The sequence below is a fragment of the Crassostrea angulata genome, chromosome 4, assembly GCF_025612915.1.
Source record: "Crassostrea angulata isolate pt1a10 chromosome 4, ASM2561291v2, whole genome shotgun sequence".
Lineage (NCBI taxonomy): Eukaryota > Metazoa > Mollusca > Bivalvia > Ostreida > Ostreidae > Magallana > Magallana angulata.
The window spans coordinates 37,879,763-37,898,472 of NC_069114.1; the positions used below are offsets into that span (position 1 = coordinate 37,879,763).

The 18,710-nt window shown below is 34.7% G+C and overlaps 1 protein-coding gene across 1 annotated transcript; it reads right to left on the bottom strand.

Moving 5' to 3' along the window:
• Positions 1-12,843: 12,843 nt before the first annotated feature.
• LOC128181497 (uncharacterized) lies at positions 12,844-14,856 on the bottom strand. Its single transcript, XM_052849918.1, has 2 exons — positions 14,633-14,856; positions 12,844-14,456 (listed from the first exon to the last, which is right to left on the bottom strand). The coding sequence occupies exons 1-2, from the start codon at positions 14,782-14,784 to the stop codon at positions 12,947-12,949; spliced, it is 1,662 nt and encodes a 553-aa protein (XP_052705878.1). The 5' UTR covers positions 14,785-14,856; the 3' UTR covers positions 12,844-12,946.
• Between the last annotated feature and the right edge of the window lie 3,854 nt (positions 14,857-18,710).

Genomic DNA, 18,710 nt, shown 5'->3' on the forward strand with positions numbered 1-18,710 from the left:
ACTTAATGGTAAGCGACGTCATTTTATAAAAAAAATTTCAACACACCCTATGATGTTTGCACTTCAGAGTGTGTATTCCGAGCTCTGTCCAAAAGACCTAAGAAGCCGTAGCTAGAATGTTAGCGATCAGGAAATATCCAAAACCCAAATACCCAATTTTGAAAATCACAGTGAAAAATCCTTGTGAATATTTTGATATCATATAAACATGTATAAAACGCACATGGTATCGAGGGCGGAAAAACCCCCAGAAGTTTTGCATCGAGATTATTGGAGAGCCTTGGATGTAATGTTGCCTGATGCCGAAGACATAATGATAACTTGTATTATATACATTATGATATATTTATTTTTAGTTGTTTTTGAAGTCATTTATATGTATAATTGTTTGACAAAAAATGGCAATTCTTTAAAAAACACAAATCGTGCTGGAAATAATGAAAATTGAATTGGATTTGCATTCGTAGCACTGATATTATTAATTGATAAGTAGTTTTTTTTCCAGAAAGAAAAAAAACAAAAAATATAAATAAATAAAATCAGAACGGTATTCAAGGAAATGAGAGAGTAATTTCGATCCATCTTTACAGAATATATTTTTGTTATCAATTGTCACGTCGTCTGTGTTTCTCTCTTTGCTGTATGCACATGTACATGTGTTTCTCTTTTTTTTTGTGAACATGTAAATGTATACAAAAATGTTTAATATTTTAATTAGTCATTTAAGTATATCATTACTGCAAAAAGGGGTTGAACTTAAAACCTATTTATACGTTTGATGGTAATTTGATGAATCCTTACAATGCATTTCTCTATTGTCTCTAGAATAGTTTTTGTCGTTTTTTCTCCTCGTTGGCTCATTTTTATGCAGATGATATGTAACTGTATTGAGAACTTGTTAAAATTGTTATACTGTTTAAGATTTGAATTGTTGTCGAATAAATCATTCTTCTGATTGTTGAAATTTGACATAACCAGAAAAGTGAAGTCCTCTTAAAAATAAAAATGTTTACACATAGTGTCTTACATGTAATACCATTTAAAGTTTTGAAATATCAACCCAATATCAAGAAAAATTTTACAGGCATTTAAGAGGGCTCGATGGTCGTGGCCATTTTTAGACTGATTTGATCTCCTTTGAATTGAGAGTTCTATATAAAAATATTAGGAAATACCCAAATTTAAAAGGTAAAATATATGGATTTTTCCTTAATTACAGTTTATAGCTAAACCAATTATATCTTAAAATTTAGGTAACTATATCTGACGATTAATTTGTTGACCACCCACCAGCCTCCTTAAAATTGAGACACTTGAGCGTTGGAATACCTATCTAAATGTTCTTGTGCAGTTGAATTAGATCAAAAAGTGTAAATAAAAATCAATCATCATTTTCACTTAATTTTGTGTTCTGAGTTTTTACCCGTTCAATATTATTTTTACGGACCAAAAAGTTTATTTTGTCTTTATCTTAAGGTCAAGATCTAGTAAATGAAAGGTGCCTACAGGTTTTATGAAATTCAAGATATAAATTCTTTTAATGATGCTTCATAACAATATCTTTGTTTCATAGGGTGTACCGGGGCTTACATTTTTGGTAAACATAATGAAAAATCATGTTATAAACAATCAATTTCTATGAAATATGAAGGATAAAAGTAACAAATCTCGGAGTTTTGTCCATTATAGACTAATGAAATATATCTAGATTGCCTACAGCCTCTCCAAAAACGGCATTAAACAAACTCTTGACCTCCTCTTTAAATAAATGTCAAATAGAGTATAGGTACCGGGATTACTTTCTCCATGATTTAACATAGAATGTCGAAATACTGTTAAATTTTCTACATAATTCCTTTCAAGCCGTAAAATACGGGAAAAGAATCATCAAATCAATTATGACGTCATAAGTACCATGGTGTTTTTTTAATCAAAATCGTTGATGAACACTTTTTCAAGGATCAAGGCAGAGTAGCTAGACTAGCCATATATCTGTTCATTGTAATCTTGTTTGTTCTATGATTGACTTGTACAACGCACTTTGAATATTACGCATTCTGTAACAAAAATTTCAAAGTGTGTAATTTTTTCAAAGTGCATTGCCACAAACCTTAGACGACACAATATAAAATAATATATAATATAAAACATATCGCTGGGTATTTTTCGTTTTGTTTTTTTTTTTTTATATATTCTTCTGGTTTATTATAGCATTGAATGATTTATTTTTGACGTCGCCGTGTCAATAACTGCCGTCAGGTGAGCAGACAAATTGAATAACGCGTGTTAGCGCGTTATGATAATTTGTCTGCTCATCTGACGGCAGTTATTGACACGACGACGTCAAAAACAAATCATTTAATGCTTATATTTACATTCTCTTACTGAAGAAATCAATTGTTTACTTAAATAAATCGATATAAAGTGCAGATCACGGAGGGAGTGAATAAGTATCAGCAAGAACAGCTGTTTTGTAAAACCGGTTTAAACTGGTTTTCACATAGACTGTTGAGATGAGATCGACGAGCATGAAAATATAATCCATAATAAATAATTCTTGAAATATTGCTTTTAACAATAAAGTCAACTTTTTTGTTGAATAATTTAAAACATGGTGTTTTAACAACATTCATGAAATGCATTTTTTAACCGATAACATAGAAATCACTGTTTGAGAACTACTAATGTAAATTACTTGTAAATTCATATGCAGTGAATAGGTGTTGCATTTAGAGGCATTTAAACATCACGGAATTTAATGGAAAAACACAGTAGAATGTAAATATTGTATTTTGGTAATCACAAATTAATCCAGATCTATGAAAAATAGGGAGTTCTTTTTTTTCTCGAAAATGTAGTTCATAGGATTGCATTATGCATTATTTTTGATTTGACAAACCAAATTCGCAAAAATCGACGGTAAAGCCGTCACTTCTATATGACTTACTACTAATAAGCTTTTCGTCAGATAAATTAAAATTATAGAATCTACTCTACTTTTATAAAAATCATGGCTATACTATGAACCTGAGGATTACAGTGAAAGCAAATGAAAAAAGCGATATTAAACTAAAACTTAACTTAAATAATTTCTTTTTTCTTTACTTCAAAATAACTATCGTTGCCGTCGGGCACCTTTCAAATCCTTAGGTTTAAACACATTTGAATAAGCCTTATATAGGTATGTATAAATACATTAGGGAAATTTAACTATACAACACTCTTTTTTTCTCTCTTTTATGAAAACAAATATCATAATAAAGAAACATGTACATTCAATATATTCATTCACAAATAATTTCCTAAGTTAGTAAACATATTATTATTAGATCTAAATTTCTTTGCATATTTCAAAATATCATTTTGTAAACAAAGATTATATTTTAATTTTTGTATAAGGTTTCTTTCTGACATAATTTCATTATCAAATCTACATTTCATTTTATATTTGTAGATTGTAAAACATACAAAAGATATGCGATTGTTCAACATAACTGTATGAATATTATTATCTTTATAAAAACCTAGGACTATAGTTTTCAATGTTATTGTGAGACGAAAAAAAGTCCCTACTCGTTTCCATATTTTGCTTACCATTTCACAATCAAATAACAAATGTTGTGCATCTTCGACTAATTTACATACATCACATAGTGGAGATACATTTTCATTCCACTTGCTTACTGCCAAATTATTGTTTACAATACAATGCAGTAACTTATAGTTAAATTCTGCAATATTATTTTCATGCATTTGTTTAATTTTAGAAAAGTAAATATTTTCCCAGTTGAAATCTGTTGTTTCAAGATCAAAAAGCTTTTCCCACATAGATTCATACAATGGGTACAGAAATTTTGAATTTACTAGTATATAATAACAAAAATTGCTTTTCAAAGAATGAATTGACAACTGTACATTGTTTTTAAACAAAAAATAATAATTACAAGTATTTTCTACATGTTTTGCATTTGAAAAGTTAAATAATTTAATACATTCCTTCATTGCTTGCTTAAGCATTACATATTCACAGAGAACGTTATTTCTCTTTCTCAATAAATTCATAAAATAAGAAATATCATAGATCTCTCCATTCTCATCAAAAATGTCTTTAACATAAAGAATACCATCTTTTATCCAATTTACAAAACAAATAGTTTGTCCTTTATATTTAAACAATGAATTACACCATATACATTCTGGCAGAATTTCATCTCTTTTTAAATTACAATATTTCTTCTCTTTTTTACATAAATAAAAAATAGAGAAGACTTCACAGTAAAAAACAGGCAAACGTAGTATTTTACAAATTTTGGTATCTGTCAATTTGATAATTTCAAATACGGATATTTTCATTTCGTGTAACATGTCATTCAAGCTATCATATGTTATACTACATATATTTATTATTCTTTTAATCCATGACGCTTTAGCCGCTAAAAATTTACTTTCGATATCCACAATATTGATCCCTCCTTTTTCAATTTTCCCAATCAGTGTATTTCTTTTAATTCTATCTCTTTTTTTCCAAATAAAGTTAAATATCATCTTTGAAACATTTAAAAATATTCTGGCTTTGGGTTTTGAAGAATAAATGCATTATATACCAATTTTGAAATTGCTAGTGTATTAATGATCGTACATTTTCCGAAGATAGTTAAATTTCGTTTTTTCCACACACTTAAGATTCTACATAATTTTTCTAGTTTACTCGTCCAGTTTTTGTTATAACATACATCTTTGTCATGACCAAGATAGATTCCAAGGGATTTAATACTCTTACGATTTATTTTGACGCCTTCAATAACAGTTTCGGATTCATATGTTTTAATAAATTTGCCTGTTAATATACACTCAGTTCTTTTCAATATTTAAATTTGGACCAGCTACTTTACTGAATTGTTGTATAGTCTCTAGTACATTTTTTAAAGAATTTGGTTCTTTTACCATATTTGTGCAATCATCCGCATGTTGTACTATTTTGTATTCCCTATCAATATTTTCATTGAATTTAAGGTATCAGATCCATAATAGCCTCGGATTCAATGAATCTGGGTGCATAACAGATATGTATGGGCCTAATACTCAATATATTTGGACATAATTTTCCTATTTAAGTATCAATATGTAGGAGTGGAATGTGTCCCAATTAATGACCTTTTCCTTTATTTGAAGAGTTGCCCCCCTTTGTTTTTATTTTATAAAAATTAATTCTAAAAAAATATACACGGTATAAAATTTATTTTCAATCGTTTTTGTGATCCTTATGATAAAATACATCTTTCCACCAAAGCATTTTTTGATATTCCTAGTAATTCCTTTTTTATCTTAAAAAATGTGCTCGTCTCCATAGACCTCAATGCAATCTTAATTAATTAATTACTGCTTAGTTAATAATATTTTTGAAAATTTCTCTCGGTGAATCTTTTTCTACTCTTAAATGCTTTAAATAAATATCAAAGTATTAAATATATGATGGGTATTCGAGGTTGGAAAAATTTGGTCCTAATATGGATCGGATACCTTAAGTCCATGTATCTCATGGTTTTTCCTTATTTGAATTGCTAGAATTTCCACTACGAAAATAAACAATAAAGCAGACACACGACAACCTTGTCTTATTCCTCATTTCATTTCACAAGATTTTGAAATCCATCCATTATCTTTTATTTTAAAGATAGGTTTATTGTATAGTAGTTTAATCATATCAATGAATTTATCACCAAACTTGAATTTTTCTAATTGTGATAGTATCAAACATATTTCTATATGTATTTATTCGTTTTATCTATTTTATTATCCGTATTTGTTAAACACAGTCTTAAATTTTAAATAACCGCCAGTTACACTGCGCAACTGGATTGAGTTGGCTGAGTAAAGTCTTTCGTTTTTCATTGGTTCTCTAATTTCATTGGTCTTTCTTATTTTCATTATCCAATAAATTTAATTCTCTATTTGATATAAGTAACCGTTCAAACTAAGTAAAATTAGGCAGTATTTCATTTTCAACATCGTCAGTCAATCCAGCGTGTATCTGCTGCATCTTGTGGTATGTTAATATTATATTAACTTATATATTTCTTCACTACCATGTTAGTGATTTGGGCATTTTATTTTAATTGCAAAGTTTATACTTTAGCGTATTTTTGCAGTTAAACTTGTCATAGTAATTTCTAAAACTTGTTTGTAAGTTCAAATGTTAAATTGTTACAAAACATGTTTTTATATTATAAATGAATACTGGAGTAACGGTAGCTTATTGTCAAAGATTTCAGAAACTAAACATATTAAATGTACATGTAAAACTCTATTTTATGTCTAATGTATTATTTCTTTGTTTATAGGTCAATGCTTTATTTATCTACTTAATAAATCGACTGAAATCACCATCTGCCTCCTTTCTGCTCGGTTACATCATGGCGCTGCGAGAAAACATATCCAAGCATTTACCACCGTAGGAATTTATTTTCCAAATATGCAGCTAAGTTTCTAATTGAAGTGAATTTTATATCGGAAAGAACTTGTTCGACTTGCTATTGTGTCAGTGAGTAGATATCACGCCGAACGATTCCCTGTCTGTGTTAAAGCCCTAATACTTTCCGCTTTGTGAATCGCTTTCATGAGTACTGTCGATACATGTACCATTGTAAAATTATCACCATGAAGAAAGCTGATTTACAACACCGTGTCCATGAATTGGAAATGGAATTACTAGAAGCAAAATATAGATCGCAATCGAAACAAGTCATTGAAAAGCAAACCTTTATCCCAGAAACAAGAAAAATAAAAACATTTTGTGGCCGCCCAAAATCAAAATCTGACATATCTGTTGATGACTGGATTGATGACATAGAAATTGCGTTTTCAGCAAGAAAATATTCAGATACTCAAAAAGTTGACTTGATTTATTCACATTTAGAGGGTCAAGCAAAAGAAGAAGTCAAATTTCGACCAGATATACGACAGGATCCGCACGCCATATTGGACTGTCTTCGTGTGGCATTCGGCAATCCGGAATCTGTGACGTCACTTCAGCAGAAATTCTTTGAACGAAATCAGCTAGAATCGGAAACTATTCGACACTATTCATACGCATTGCTGGATTTATATCGAAACGTTATCAGAAAAGACAGAAGTGTATTTCCAAATAAACACATTACGCTGTGCGAGAAGTTTGCGAATGGTCTACGGGATTCATTGTTAAGAAAAGAAGCAAAGAAGCTATTGCGTAATGAACCTACAGACTTCCACAAGTTCCGAGACGAAATTATACTATTTAGCGAGGAAGAGGAAATGATAGACAAGGATTCCGCTAACTCAACCCATTCGAACACGATCAGCGATCAGCGTAATTTAAACACCCAGCCGAGCGACTCGCCTACAACGGAACAACTTTTGAAAATCATCGAAGCACAGCAAAAACAGATCGACTCTCTAACCGGTTTGATCAGAGATCGCGGAACCAGTCAGCATACAAAAGAAAACCGGGATTTTTATCGTTCACCACCTGTGTGCTACGAGTGCGGTAAAGTTGGTCATATGCAGAGAAATTGTCGTTCTAAACCAAGTGAAACAACAGCCGGGACATCGGAAAACAAGTCACATCTATTAATGGGAGTCCGTTAATAGATGGGGGTTTACATGACTCTACATTTTCGTGTCGTATCATAGGACAGTGTCCAGTGATTAACATTTCTGTGATGGATTTGAATATCAGATGCCTAGTTGACACTGGTTCCATGGTTTCTACAATAACCGAACATTTTATCGAAAGTATATCGAGCCGCTTGGAAAGATGGTGAACCCAACATGTCATTTACAACTAAAAGCTGCCAACGGACTAGTTATTCCTTACATTGGTTACATTGAGCTTGACGTAAATTATAACGGGAATATCATACCTCAACGTGGATTCCTAATAGTGAAAGACTCGAGTGATGATACCACGCATAAACGTAAAGAATCTGTTCCCGGAATAATTGGAATGAATATTCTTGGTGCCTGCACGAACATTTTAGGTGATGTTTGTAGGGACGGAAATTTAAGTGAAGTTTTTGTGTCAAGTGATTTAAAACAGAAGTCTGTTTGTGGTTTTGCCAGAGTATTCGGAACTGTACCAGTGTGCATTCCTGCAAATACCGCCATTGTTATTCCATGTACCGGACCGCATGTTAAGGGGGATGTTATTGTTAATCCTTTGACCAATGGTGCCCATTTACATAGGAATTTCCGTACTGTGAATACTTGTGTCAACATTTATAACGGTCGTATGTGGGTTCGTGCAGCTAACATTGGTGATGAAGATATTTATCTTAAACCACGCAGTATGATAGGTACAGTGTCTTTTTGTGATGTTGAAGGTGATAATTCAGATATTGGATTTAATCGCGTGGGGAACACTGAAGAGATCTTCATTCAACCAAGTCATGCAATCAACGAAATTACTCTCCCTGAGACACCGTTTGATTTACCTGAAGATATATTCCAACTTGACTGTAGTGAAGAAGAGAAGTCCTTGATCACATCTTTATTCCGAAAGCACAGAGAAGTCTTCTCGAAGGATGATGACGATATTGGATGTACAAGTACAGTTACACATCAGATTCGCCTCATGGACAACAAGCCTATCGCTCAACAGTACCGACGAATTCCTCCGTCCCAGTTTGAAGAAGTCAAACAGCATATACGCAAGTTACTGAAGAATGATGTCATTCGCGAAAGTACCAGTCCGTTTGCTTCACCGATAGTACTAGTTCGCAAGAAGGATAACTCTTTACGTCTTTGTGTGGATTACCGCAAACTGAATGAGAAGATCATCAAAGATAAGTTTCCATTACCAAGAGTAGAAGAAACGTTTGATGTTTTACACGGATCGTCTATGTTCTCAACTATGGACCTTACCTCGGGCTATAACCAAATAGCAGTTGCCGACGATGACAAAGAGAAAACTGCGTTTACCACCCCATTCGGACTTTATGATTTTAACAGAATGCCGTTCGGACTTACCAACGCGCCTGCAACATTCCAGCGACTAATGCAGCATTGTTTCAGAGAGGAAGTGTTCAATATCTTATTAGTGTTCTTGGATGATATCATAGTTTATTTCAAAACATTGCGTGAACAAATAGACCGTCTTGACAAAGTGTTTCATATTCTTCGCAAGCATGGATTAAAATTGAAAATGCGCAAGTGCAAATTTTTTCAGTCATGTGTTAAATACCTAGGTCATATAGTGAGTAAAGATGGAATATCCACCGACAATGATAAGATCAAGTGTATCGAAAATTGGAAAGTACCCGAAACAGTCAAAGAACTTAAATCAATCCTCGGATTTGCGGGATATTACCGGCGATTTATCCGAAGCTTTTCGCAGATTGCACAACCTTTATTGGAACTTTCCAAGAACAACGGGAAACATCCGAAAACAAAGTTTGGTGATAAATGGAACAGTGAATGCCAGAATTCGTTTGAGAAGTTAAAGACTGTCTTATCAACTGCACCACTACTGGGATACGCCGATTTTACTATTCCGTTTATTGTGGAAACTGACGCCAGTGCGCATGGACTCGGTGCTGTGTTATCCCAGAATCAGAATGGACGTATTGTTGTGATTGCGTACGCCAGTAGAACTCTTAGACCAAATGAAAGATCCGCAAAGAACATGAGCAGTCTCAAATTGGAATTACTAGCCCTCAAGTGGAGTGTTACAGAGAAATTCAGGGATTATTTACTGGGAAATAAGTTAGTAGTGCTTACGGACAACAATCCTCTGAAATACCTATCTACAGCAAAGCTTGGAGCATATGAACAAAAATGGGCAGCACAACTCGCTGATTTCGATTTCGAAATAAAGTACAGACCAGGCAAAGAAAACGCCAACGCTGATGCATTATCAAGGTTAAATGTGGATACTAGGGACATCATTAGTGAATGTATTCATGGATCCATGATTCCACCAGAAATTAAAGTTGCACAGTCTTCGACGATATTCATTGAAGCTACGGACATGTCAGAGACTTTCCCTACTTATTCCAATTGTGATTTGAAAGACATGCAGTTGAATGACAGAGTGATAAGTAGATGTGTTGAATTTGTGAAATCAAAGACGGTCCCAAAACAAAGTTTTCTAAAGAAACAGAGTAAGAGAACTCAAGTGTTATTACGGCAGTTAAAACACATGGACTTCATCGATGGTGTTATTCACAGAAAGATCAGCGATCCGAAATTAGGACTCAGTTATTACTTCCGGAGTGTCTAAAGGACATCGTTCTCGAAAGTCTACATGACCAAAATGGACATCAGGGGATAGAGAGAACATTTAATTTGATTAGACAACGATGTTATTGGCCAAAAATGTTTATGGACATTAAGAACTACTGTAAGAAGTGTGAACGATGCGCTGTGTCAAAAATTCCCCCACCCAAAGTACATACGAGTATGGGACATCTTACAGCATCGGAATCTTTAGAGTGCATTGCTATAGACTTTTCCGTACTAGAAAAAGCACAAGGATACGAAAATGTGTTGGTTATAACAGATGTATTTTCTAAGTGGACAATAGCTACACGTGACCAGACAGCCCAAACTGTTGCTCGAATATTAGTGAATGAATTATTCTTTAAATTTGGAGTGTGCAAAAGAATTCATTCCGATCAAGGAAGGTGTTTCGAGGCAGAAATTATTCAGCAACTGTGTACCATATACCGCATCAAGAAATCAAGAACAACTGCATACCACCCTCAAGGCAACGGTCAATGTGAAAGGTTCAACAGAACTCTCCATGATCTACTTCGATCTCTACCCCCAGCGAGAAAACGGAAATGGCCAGAATACATCAGGGAACTTGTTTTCTCATATAATGTGACGCCGCATGCATCCACCGGATATTCGCCATATTTCCTTATGTACGGACGCGACCCATACCTACCTGTAGATTTCCCACTCGGGAGAGGCAACGCTACTCCAACAACCGATCTAAACATGGACCGATGGATCGAACTACACTCTGAGAAGTTGCAGTTTGCGTATGGTCGGGCCAAAGCAGAAATCCAAAGCAATGAAGATAACCGGAAGAGAAGACACGAAGCGGGAAAAGTTGACAGTGAATTACAGATTGGTGATCGGGTGTATCTACGCAACAGGGGAATCAAAGGACGCGACAAGATTCAGGATGAGTGGCGAACGGAAGTGTACGTCATTGTCGGGAAACCATATCCGTCAGTGTATAGTGTAAAGTTAGAAACCAGTGATTCCGTAATTAAAAATGTGAACAGACTGGAGTTGAAGCCCGTGTTCTAGCGCGTGGTCATATTTTTCATGCATTTGATTAAATGAACTTTTGTGATGATCAATTTTGTGCTTTATTTATTTTGTGGTTTCTATATGTATTTATTATTTATTAGAATGATGCATTTATAATCTGAGGACAGATTAACAATTTTCCGGGGGAGTATGTGATAGTATCAAACATATTTCTATATGTATTTATTCGTTTTATCTATTTTATTATCCGTATTTGTTAAACACAGTCTTAAATTTTAAATAACCGCCAGTTACACTGCGCAACTGGATTGAGTTGGCTGAGTAAAGTCTTTCGTTTTTCATTGGTTCTCTAATTTCATTGGTCTTTCTTATTTTCATTATCCAATAAATTTAATTCTCTATTTGATATAAGTAACCGTCCAAACTAAGTAAAATTAGGCAGTATTTCATTTTCAACATCGTCAGTCAATCCAGCGTGTATCTGCTGCATCTTGTGGTATGTTAATATTATATTTACTTATATATTTCTTTACTACCATGTTAGTGATTTGGGCATTTTAATTTAATTACAAAGTTTATACTTTAGCGTATTTTTGCAGTTAAACTTGTCATAGTAATTTCTAAAACTTGTTTGTAAGTTCAAATGTTAAATTGTTGCAAAACATGTTTTTATATTATAAATGAATACTGGAGTAACGGTAGCTTATCGTCAAAGATTTCAGAAACTAAACATATTAAATGTACATGTAAAACTCTATTTTATGTCTAATGTATTATTTCTTTGTTTATAGGTCAATGCTTTATTTATCTACTTAATAAATCGACTGAAATCACCATCTGCCTCCTTTCTGCTCGGTTACATAATGTTTTAAACATAAAATTATACTCTACAGAGTCAAACGCTTTCACAAAATCAAGGAAGAGCAAAATGCCATCTAAATTATTATCCATGTAATACTCAAATATGTCTAATATAAAGCGCGCATTTTCGCCAATATATCTTCATTTTATATATGCACTTTAATAACGGCCGATAACTCTGTTTGCAACTTTTTGTAAACGATTAGCCAGAACTTGTGTAAATATTTTGTAGTCAACATTTGTAAGACTTATAGGTCTATAATTTTTCAAACGATCTTAATCATCCTTTTTATGAATTAACGAGATAATAGCATTCCTCTGTGAAAATAGCAGTGTGCCTTGCTCGATACTTTTTAATAGAGAGGCATAGTATGTATGTTTTATTTCTTCCCAAAAATATTAGAATAAAAATAAAATTAAAAATAACTATATAACACTCTTGAAATAGGCGACTTCTTGGTTCTCTGGAAGACATACCACCTTATCTTCATAAATTACTTTTTATCTCCCTTAATTTCGAACGAATTTCAACGATCCTATAGTTTTCCGCCTTAGTATTAACCTGGTTCTTTATTTAAAAGTTCTCCTTTGATTTTAAAATGACTTCCAGGAATATTGACTTCATGATACGGATTTCTATGGGAAAGGGTGGAAGTTGTTCGCTTCCAAAGTTAGATGATGAAATTCTATCTATAAGTATAATTTACGACAATGCAGAAGAGGTCCGATTGGAAATATTATTTTAACAACTAAAGGCTGTGTATACTACATATTCCGCTCTATAATTTCATACTGTTTAGATGTTCAATATTCAGTCTTTCTGATGCTACTCCAACAAATCTTCAAAACGCTTGATTTTCTCGCTATCTAGCCACCAGTCTTCATAATACAATCCCTCTAATGTCTGCAAGAATCGAGACAGGCTGTAACGAGCTTGGCGCAAAGTTTCTGGGTCCTTTGTAGCGAGGAGGTTATATTTTGCCTTCTCTCCTTCAAAAGGGCTACCTGGCAACACAAGCCCAAGCCAAGGATTACCATAGAAGAAATGTGGCAGGTTCTCTGCGTTGAGAGATAGTTCGAGATATTTTACAAAGTACCCAAGTGCCTCCCTCACACTGGATAGTTTGTTTTCCTCACGCGGTATAGTCAAAAACAAGATACAATATAAAGTGATGTGTTTTAGGTGATAAGACTTCAGTACGCTGCCAAGTTGTTCCGTGGAATCTGATGGAAATTTGCTCAGTGCTCCTTTGAGCAATCTGCATGCTGTCATAATGTATCTCTGACTTTGGCTTCTCCGAGCTGTATCAAATATATGCTTCTCGTAGCCACATGTAGATTCTCGCCATAAAATATCCTTTTCGACATCACGTATTGCTGGATTCTTTTTATTTACCCATTTCATAACACCGTACCTTAAACAGTACATCATTCTAGCATCCTGTTCAGTTGTATCGGATACTTCAGAGGAAGAGAAGATGCGTACTAATTTTCGACACCATCCTTTTGGATAGATTTTCAGACTTTGGTGAAAGTTGTTAACTGTGTAGGGGTCTGGAATAACATCGTAAGCTAAAACCATGGCTGGGACAAGATCTATATCGATGGTTATCTTATCTTTACTTAGAGTTTTGGACTCCGACTGAACTATGCCTTTGAGCCCATGTAATCCGAACAGTTTATCGACCTGTATTGTTAACTTTAGAGTAGGGGGGTCAACACTTCGATAAATTGAATACTTATTGTACTTTGAATGGGTCAGTTGTGTATTTTTGTTGATACACGTAAGTCCTGATACAGCGCTATCTACAAGAGAGGTCAATACTTCTCTTTGAAAGTTCCTTGTGTTAATAAATCTTTCTCTTCCATACATTGAATGATCAATCCCAGTGTATTTTTCCATCCAAGATGGTATTTTACAACATGAATTTTGTATCTTATATTTGAAAAGTCCAGGTACTTTATTCATGTAACAGTCATAGATGGCAGTTTTAGTAAGCGTTAACCCTTCAATACTAAATGGTAGGATGTAGTCAAATTCAAATGGATCGCATACCTTTAATCCTTCCCGAGAACTTCCTTGTTTGATTAAATTATCTTCTAAAACAAGACCGGGAAAACGCCTCGAAGCTGACATTTTCATTTGCCTTACTACATCTTTCATAACTATATCGATGACTTCACAGCTCTCTTCCCAAAAAGAGTTGTCAAAATTGATTTTTTTCGTTTGGAAGAATTCGTCGACGTCATTGTCATTTGATCCAATTTCAAAAACGGGAAATCTCCAGATGTTGCAATTTGAACCAATATTTTCTGAGTTTTGATCCAAACTTGACCTTTAAATAAATTCATTAAGAAACTTGACCTTTAAATAAATTCATTAAGAGTTATTGAATATGGCAAAAAAATCATCTGAAAAAAAGTAATGCTGTTTTCCTCAGACACATTACAAAAAATTAGCTGAAATGAAAAAAGTTGTGAATAACAGTCTTCAAACGTACTGTACACTTACCTATTGAAAGATTTTGTTTTTCTGTCCTGTTTTTTTGTTTTGCATAAACATATGACAATGGGAATTATCATAAGTGAGGTGAGACCTATAGTTAGTATCCAATACAAAATGTGTGTATTCACATTCATCAATTGGTGAATGAATTCCTCCATATTTTTGGGTATGGCAAAAACCTTCAATAAGAAAAAAGCGATGCGTGTCCAAGAGAAGCAGCAGGATATTCTTGATCCTATAATAGAAAATTATATAAGAATAACTTGCATGTCAGTCAAAAAAAAAAACCCATGTACGACTTTACACTCCTAAAAAATCAACTTCATGTAATTACTCTTTCAAAAAATATTATAATTTATTATAATAACTCGAGTAAAATTCAGCAGGTTGACAACACCTTCTGTATACATTCATAATTATTCAAGACAGTGATTGAATGTTAAACAAGAGGCCCATGGGCCACATCGCTCACCTGAGGAACAATAGGTATGATAAAATCAGCTTAATGGACTCATAATACAAACAATCTGGACAATGTATAATAATACATGTAGATCCTGTATAAATAAAATCCATTTTTACCCCTGCATATTCTTATGTTTATAATCATTAGTTCCTTTTCTAACAAGATGATTTTAGAGTCATATCACATGTTGAGTATTGCAGTTCTCAAAAAGATCCTTAACAATTGTTTATATATGGGATATAAAGCTACATCAAACTCTGAACCTTCCTGTGAGGCCGAAGAATTGTCCTAGAGCCAAAGTCTTAACAATTATAAAGAATTATCTGGCTGATTAGTTTCTGAGAAGAAGATTTTTAAAGATTTACTCTATATATTCCTATGTAAAACTTAAACACCCTCCCCCCACCCCCAATGTGGCCTCACCCTACCCCAAGGGATCATGATTTTCACAACTTTCAATCTACACTACCTGAGGATGCTTCCACACAAGTTTCAGCTTTCCTGGCTGATTAGTTTCTGAGAAGAAGATTTTTAAAGATTTACTCTATATATAAATTCCTATGTAAAACTTCGACCACACATTGGGGCCCCACCCTACATCCAGGGGTCATGATTTTCACAACTTTGAATCTACACTACCTGAGGATGCTTCCACACAAGTTTCAGCTTTCCTGGCTTATTAGTTTCTGAGAAGAAGATTTTAAAAGATTTACTCTATATATTCCTATGTAAAACTTCGACCCCCCATTGTGGCCCCACCTTACCCCCGGGGGTCATTAATTTCACAACTTTGAATCTACACTACCTGAGGATGCTTCCACACAAGTTTCAGCTTTCCTGGCTGATTAGTTTTTGAGAAGAAGATTTTTAAAGATTTACTCTATATATTCCTATGTAAAACTTTGACCCCCCCCCATTGTGGCCCCACCCTACACCCAGGGGTCATTAATTTCACAACTTTGAATCTACATTACCTGAGGATGCTTCCACACAAGTTTCAGCTTTCCTGGCTGATTAGTTTCTGAGAAGAAGATTTTTTTAAGATTTACTCTATATATTCCTATGTAAACCTTCGACCCTCCATTGTGGCCCCATCCTACACCCAGGAGTCATGAATTTCACAACTTTCAATCTACACTACCTGAGGATGCTTCCACACAAGTTTCAGCTTTCCTGGCTGATTAGTTTCTGAGAAGAAGATTTTTAAAGATTTACTCTATATATTCCTATGTAAAACTTTGCCCCCAATTGTGGCCCCACCCTACCCCCGGGGGTCATTAATTTCACAGCTGTGAATCTACACTACCTGAGGATGCTTCCACACAAGTTTCAGCTTTCCTGGCTGATTAGTTTTTGAGAAGAAGATTTTTAAAGATTTACTCTTTATATTCCTATGTAAAACTTTGACCCCCCCCCCCCATTGTGGCCCCACCCTACACCCAGGGGTCATGATTTTCACAACTTTGAATCAACATTACCTGAGGATGCTTCCACACAAGTTTCAGCTTTCCTGGCTGATTAGTTTCTGAGAAGAAGATTTTAAAAGATTTACTCTATATATTCGTATGTAAAACTTCGACCCCCAATTGTGGCCCCACCCTACCCCGGGGGTCATGATTTTCACAACTTTGAATCTACACTTCCTGGGGATGCTTCCACACAAGTTTCAGCTTTCCTGGCTGATTAGTTTCTGAGAAGAAGATTTTTAAAGATTTACTCTATATATTCCTATGTAAAACTTTGCCCCCCAATTGTGGCCCCACCCTACCCCCGGGGGTCATTAATTTCACAACTTTGAATCTACACTACCTGAGGATGCTTCCACACAAGTTTCAGCTTTCCTGGCTGATTAGTTTTTGAGAAGAAGATTTTTAAAGATTTACTCTATATATTCCTATGTAAAACTTTGACCCCCCCCCCCCCCATTGTGGCCCCACCCTACACCCAGGGGTCATGATTTTCACAACTTTGAATCTACATTACCTGAGGATGCTTCCACACAAGTTTCAGCTTTCCTGGCTGATTAGTTTCTGAGAAGAAGATTTTTTTAAGATTTACTCTATATATTCCTATGTAAACCTTCGACCCTCCATTGTGGCCCCATCCTACACCCAGGAGTCATGAATTTCACAACTTTGAATCTACACTACCTGAGGATGCTTCCACACAAGTTTCAGCTTTCCTGGCTGATTAGTTTCTGAGAAGAAGATTTTTAAAGATTTACTCTATATATTCCTATGTAAAATTTCGACTCCCCATTGTGGCCCCACCCTACCCCCGGGGGTCATGAATTTCACAACTTTTAATCTACACTACATGAGGATGCTTCCACACAAGTTTCAGCTTTCCTGGCTGATTAGTTTCTGAGAAGAAGATTTTAAAAGATTTACTCTATATATTCCTATGTAAAACTTCGACCCCCCATTGTGGCCCCACCTTACCCCCGGGGGTCATTAATTTCACAACTTTGAATCTACACTACCTGAGGATGCTTCCACACAAGTTTCAGCTTTCCTGGCTGATTAGTTTTTGAGAAGAAGATTTTTAAAGATTTACTCTATATATTCCTATGTAAAACTTTGACCCCCCCCCCCATTGTGGCCCCACCCTACACCCAGGGGTCATGATTTTCACAACTTTGAATCTACATTACCTGAGGATGCTTCCACACAAGTTTCAGCTTTCCTGGCTGATTAGTTTCTGAGAAGAAGATTTTTTTAAGATTTACTCTATATATTCCTATGTAAACCTTCGACCCTCCATTGTGGCCCCATCCTACACCCAGGAGTCATAAATTTCACAACTTTGAATCTACACTACCTGAGGATGCTTCCACACAAGTTTCAGCTTTCCTGGCTGATTAGTTTCTGAGAAGAAGATTTTTAAAGATTTACTCTATATATTCCTATGTAAAATTTCGACTCCCCACTGTGGCCCCACCCTACCCCCGGGGGTCATGAATTTCACAACTTTTAATCTACACTACATGAGGATGCTTCCACACAAGTTTCAGCTTTCCTGGCTGATTAGTTTTTGAGGAGAAGATTTTTAAAGATTTACTCTTTATATTCCTATGTAAAACTTCGACCCCCCCCCAATTGTGGCCCCATCCTACACCCAGGGGTCATGATTTTCACAACTTTGAATCTACATTACCTGAGGATGCTTCCACACAAGTTTCAGCTTTCCTGGCTGACTAGTTTCTGAGAAGAAGATTTTTAAAGATTTACTCTATATATAAATTTCCTATGTAAAACTTCGACCACACATTGGGGCCCCATCCTACACCCAGGGGTCATGAATTTCACAAATTTGAATCTACACTACCTGAGGATGCTTCCACACAAGTTTCAGCTTTCCTGGCTGATTAGTTTTTGAGAAGAAGATTTTTAAAGATTTACTCTATATATTCCTATGTAAAACTTCGACTCCCCATTGTGGCCCCACCCTATCCCCAGGGGTCATGAATTTCACAACTTTGAATCTACACTACCTGAGGATGCTTCCACACAAGTTTCAGCTTTCCTGGCTTTCTGGTTCTTGAGAAGAAGATTTTTGAAACATTCTTGAAATTTTCATTAATTTCTAATTATCTCCCCTTGAAAATGGGTGTGGCCC

What these genes read in the sequence shown, in the direction of transcription:
- LOC128181497 (XM_052849918.1), bottom strand. Translation starts at nt 14,784, where the DNA reads ATGGAGGAATTCATTCACCAATTGATGAATGTGAATACACACATTTTG. An exon ending in AAAACAAAATCTTTCAATAG is followed by an intron (nt 14,457 to 14,632) that starts GTAAGTGTACAG and finishes ATTTATTTAAAG; the next exon opens with GTCAAGTTTGGATCAAAACT.